The 5,515-nt window shown below is 39.5% G+C and overlaps 1 protein-coding gene across 1 annotated transcript in view; it reads left to right on the top strand.

The window, feature by feature from the left end:
* The window catches only part of LOC103206886 (putative tetratricopeptide repeat protein 41), a 123,271-nt gene that overhangs the window by 53,115 nt on the left and 64,641 nt on the right, over positions 1 to 5,515 (top strand). The window contains 1 exon segment of the mRNA XM_007952403.1: positions 4,478 to 4,617. Within this exon segment, the coding sequence (XP_007950594.1) occupies positions 4,478 to 4,617 (140 nt within the window).

Below are 5,515 nucleotides of genomic sequence, written 5' to 3'. Positions count from 1 at the left end.
TTCTGTATCCTTCCCTTCAAGGCTCAGGGGTCCAAGATTATCTTTTGTGTCTGTGTCAATTGGTTTCCCTTTTCTTTGTTGAAGAGGGTCTGTGCAGTCCTTCTGCCTAGTCTGCCATCTTGCCAGAACTCCCTTTCCTGATTTTTAAACCATACAGTATCCCCTTGTTCTGTTGTAATGACTGCCTTTTGATCTACTTACAGGCTCATGAGCACAAACAATTAAGTATTTTGGAATTCCCATTATTTCCAGTGTTATCCATAATTTGTTATGATCCACACAATTGAATGCCTTTGCGTAGTCAGTAAAACACACGTAAACATCTTTCTGGTGTTCTTTTCTTTTAGCCAAGAACCATCTGACATCAGCAATGAAATCCCTAGTTCCATGTTCCCTTCTGAATTCAGTTTGAATTTCTGGAAGTTCTTTGTCAATGTATTGCTTCAATCATTTTTAAATTATTTTCATCCAAATTTTACTTGCATGTGATATTTGTGATATTGTTCATTAATTTCTACATTCTGTTGGATCACCTTTCTCTGGAATGGCACAAATATGTATCTCTTCCAGTCAGTTGGCCTGGTAGCTATCTTCCAAATTTCTTGGCACAGATCAGTGAGTTCTTCCAGTGATGCACTGTTTGTTGAAACATCTCAATGGGTATTCCATCAATTCCTGGAGCCTTTTTTTTTCCCAATTCCTTCAGTGCAGATTCAACTTCTTCCTTCAGTACTATTAGTAGTTCTTGGTCATATGGTACCTACTGAAATGATTGAACATTGATCAATTATTTTTGCTACATTGACTGTTTATTCCTTCCATCTTCTTTTTATGCTTCCTGCATCATTTAATATTTTTCCTATAAACCAAAAAACCAAACCCACTGCCACTGAGTCAATTCCAACTCATAGCAACCCTATAGGGCAGATTAGAACTGCTCATAGGGTTTCTAAGTCTATAATTCTGTATGGAAGCAAACTGCCATATCTTTCTCCCAGGGAGAGCTGGTGAGTTCAAACCTCTGAACTTCTGGTTAGCTACGTAATGCTTTAACCACTGCGCCGCCAGAGCTGCTCACATTTTGTTCATAGAATCCTTCATTGTTTCAACTCTAGCCTTGAATTTTTTCTTCAGTTCTTTCAGCTTAAGAAATGCTAAGTGTGCTCTTCCCTTTTGATTTTCTAACTGTGTTTTTTTTTTTGCACATTTCATTGTAATAGTTTGTCTTCTCAAGCTGCCCTTTGAAATTTTCTGATCAGCTCTTTTATATCATCATTTCTTCCATTCACTTTAGCTACTCTCCACTCAAGAGCAAGTTTCAGAGTCTTTTCTGATAATCATTTTGCTTTTTCCTTTCTTTCCTGTCTTTTTAAATGACCTTTTTCTTTCTTCAAGAAGCTTTGGTGGTGCTGTGGTTAAAGCATTGGGCTGCTAACCAAAAGGCCAATGGTTTGAACCCACTAGCTGCTCTGTGGGAAAAAGATGAGGCTCTCTGCTTCCATAAAGATTTATAGCCTTGGAAACTCTATGGGGCAGTTCTGCTCTGACCTATAGGGTCGTTATTAGTTGGAACTGACTCGATGGTAGTGGATTTGCTTCCTTCATGTTTAATGTTCTTGAGGTCTTCCCACAATTAATCTAGTCTTTGGTCATTGGTGTTCAATGTATCAAGTCTTATTTTTCAGATGGTCTCTAAATTCAGTGTGATGTACTTAAGGTCATATTTTAGCATTCATTGACTTGTTTTAATTTCTTCAGCTCCAGTTTAACTTGCATAGGAGCAATTGATGGCCTGTTCCACAATTGGTGCTTGTTCTGACTGATGATATTGAGCTTCTGCGTAGTTTCTTTCCACAGATGTAGTCGGTTTGATTTCTGTGTATTCCATTTGGCAAGGTCCACATGTGTACTAGCTGTTTATGTTGTTGAAAAAGGTATTTGCAATGAATAAGTTATTGGTTGTGCAAAATTCTACCATGCAATCTCCAGTGGCATTTCTATTACCAAGGCTGTATTTTCCAACTACTGATGATTCTTCTTTGTTCCCAACTTTTGCATTCTAATCACTAGTAATTATCAATACATCTTGATTGCATGTTTAGTCAATATCATACCACAGAAGTTGGTAAAAGTCTTCAATTTCTTCATCTTTGGCTTTCTTTAGTGGTTGGTGTGCAAAATTGAATAGTCGTACTAACTGGTCTTTCTTATACTCACTGCCGTGGAGTTGGGTCCCACTCATAGTGACCCCTCCTTGGGTTTCTTTTTTTTTTTTTTTCAGTTATCAAAGGGAATTTTTTTTTTTTTTTTTTTTTTTTTTTTTTTTTTAATTGTGATTTGGGTGAAGATTTACAGAGCAAATTCACTTTCTATACAGCAGTTCACATATACTTTGTCTCATGTCATTGACCACAGTTTACCACAATGCAACAGCTCCCCTCCCACTTCCTACCCATAGTTACCACTTCCCAGTGTCCATCCCTCCATACTCTCCTGCCCCATGAGCTGTCTCCCTGTGCATAAGCAACCCTTCCTTCTCCCATGATTGTTCTCTCCAGGGCGTGTGTCTACTTGAGGTAAATGTTTAACTCACATGCCTGTACTTTGTTTGGCTGGAAACCACAGGTGTGGGTTCAATTCCAGACCTGAAGGGTAGCTAGGGGCCATAGTCTCAGTGGTTCCACCAGGCTCCATTGGACCAGCAAACCTGGTCCCAACCATCTTTTTTTTTTTTTTCCTCTCCAAATGATTTTGAGTTTTGTTCCACATTGTTCTCCCTCTCTATCCAGGATCTCCTACATCCCTTCCAAGTGGATGACAGTGGTAGCCAGGCACCATCTAGTTCTTCTGGTCTCATAGTTGTATAGGTTGCAGATCCCTCCTTGGGTTTCTGAAGTGGTAGCTCTATGTAAATAGATCCCTGCATAGCAGACCACATGATAGGTTCAAAATGGCCAATAACCAGTCAATTTCAGCTCACTAATGCCTAAGATACCTATCTTTATGGATTCTATTTCATTTTAGATGACTTCTAATTTTCCTAGATTCATACTTTGTGCATTCTTATTATAAATGGATGTTTTCTGTTTTTTCTTCTCATGTTGAGTTGTGCCACATCATCAAATAAAAATCCTGAAAGCTTTACTCCATGCACGTCATATGGGGCAACTCTAGTTTGAGGAGGCAGCTCTTCCCTAGTTGTATTTTGAGTGCCTTCCAACCTGAGGGTCTCATCTTCTTGCACTATATCAGAAAATGTGTCACTGCTATTCCTAAGGTTTTCAGTGGTCAGTTCTTTCAGAAATGTCAGTGTGGTGGTTAAGTTTGTGTGTCACCTTGGCTGGGCCTGAGTGGTTAGGCAGCTGAATGTAGCTATTCCCCATGGTGAGACTGGTAATTAACTCCATGGTGGAATCCATAGGAGCAGCTGAGTAGCTGCTTTGGGTATGTGATCTGCTTCCCACATATAAGAAACACCTTTGGCAATGGTCTCAAGTTGATGGCATGCTTGAACCCTCCATGTAGCCATGTCATTGTTCAGCAGCCTGCCATACTCTGCCGACCTTGGGCCTCTCAGTGGACTTGAATTAATGGCCTGCTGTGTGGTTTGGTAACAGTGGGACTGTGTTTTTTACTTGTCAACCTTGGGCTTGTCAGTCTCAGCAGCCAGTAGCTGTCTGAGTGAAGAAAAGCCTCTAGCTTCAGTGGGCTGGGAGCAGGAGACAGAGCTGAAGCCCAAGGTTGAGGAGCTTTCAGCCAGCCTATAGAGCCTGGCACTTTGAATTGGATTTATAGTCTTCAAACTGTAAGAGAATAAACTCCTGCTTGTTAAAACCATCCCATTTGTGGTCTGTTCCTGTCAGAGCAGCACTAGGGAACCAGAACAGTCAGCAATATCCTTCTTCCTCATCTGTCTTAGTCTGGAAGCGCCTCTGAAATCTTTCCATCATGAGTGACCTTGCTAGTATTTGAAATACCAGTGGCATAGCTTCTAGTATCACAACAACGTGCAAGCCACCATTGTGCAACAAACTGACAGACCCTCTAGTTTTCAAAATATACATATCAAGTGTATTTGAAAGCATCATAGTATTTTTCATTTCATAGTTGAGATACTTTGGTAATATATGTAAACCTTTTCAAAGCAAAATGCTAATCCATTGAGAGAGGAGTCACTGAGCTATAGAATGTATTTAACTTCTCTACAGCATAGTGTCTGGGAGCCCTGGTAGCATAGTGCCTAAGACACTTGACTGCTAACTGGAAGCCTGGCAGTTCAAACCCACCAGCCACTCCTTGGAAGGAAGATTGGACAATCTACTTCCATAGTGATACCGCCTCAGAAAACCAAGGAGGGGTCACTATGAGTCAGGTCCAACTCGATGGCACACAACAACAACATCAAAATTAAGTAGTGGGTATTCCTTATTCTTTTCTAAATATGCTTTAGGATTATTTGCTTTTGTTTTCATTCTAGTGCTGGAATACAAGGTTTTTGATATCACCACCATTGACAAATGCCGATTAATATTCTTTATCGCAAGATTTTTGATGCATTTGGGCAAGACCAAGGAAGCAGAAGAGTTGTTTTTGAGCGCTGAAGACATGTTAGTCCAGGTAAAGTAGGAATAATTTTAAATCTCCCAAATGTTATCCCTTTGTATTAGAGATTTTTCAGATATTGTTGACCTGTGTTCCTTTACAATTATGTCCACAAATAATTAGAAGAATCAATTGATTATGTTCATCAAAGATGAAGCCATGATTTTAACCTGTGCCCAAAACTGTACACTCATGACAGCAAGTGATAAATAGGTGGAAGTTGTAATAGCATGAGTGAATAGATGTCACTTTGTGAGAGAAAAAGGAAGATTCAAAACCGTAAAGGAAAAGATAGCGGTGGATTGAAGTGAAGTAATAAAATACTGGTCAAAGACTTTGTTACAACTTTTGTAAAGATATTGGGAAGGTTGGTCAATTATTTTGTCCTTATTTTAATTTATATTTCCTGAAATAGGAACTTATGGCTTTGTTGAATATGATGAAAACATCACTCATACTCTATAACTATAACTGTGTTTAGAATGATATTTGTTGTTGTTGTTATATGCCGTAGAGTCAGACCTGACTCGTAGCAACCCCTCCTTGGGTTTCTGAGGCAGTATCACTACAGAAGTAGATTGCCCCATCTTCCTTCTGAGGAGTAGCTGGTGGGTTTAAATCACCAGCCTTCTGGTTAGCAGTCAAGTGTCTTAGGCACTATACTACCAGAGCTCCCAGGATGATATTTAATTGCCCCCTTTAAAAAAAATAAATAAACTGTTGCATTGTGGTAAATTGTAGTCAATGTCATGAGACAAAGTGTATGTGAGCTTCTGTATGGGAAGTGAATTTGCTCTGTAAACTTTCACCCAAATCACAGTAAAAATTAAATACACACACATACACACACACAGAGCTCTGGTGACATAGTGCCTAAGGCGCTTGACTGCTAACCAGAAGGTTGGTGGTTCAA

This window comes from Orycteropus afer, unplaced genomic scaffold (genome assembly GCF_000298275.1).
Source record: "Orycteropus afer afer isolate SDZICR_OR568_19922 unplaced genomic scaffold, OryAfe1.0 scaffold00334, whole genome shotgun sequence".
Lineage (NCBI taxonomy): Eukaryota > Metazoa > Chordata > Mammalia > Tubulidentata > Orycteropodidae > Orycteropus > Orycteropus afer.
The sequence above is the reverse complement of the archived record's forward strand: the minus strand, read 5'-3'. Positions and strand labels throughout refer to the sequence as shown.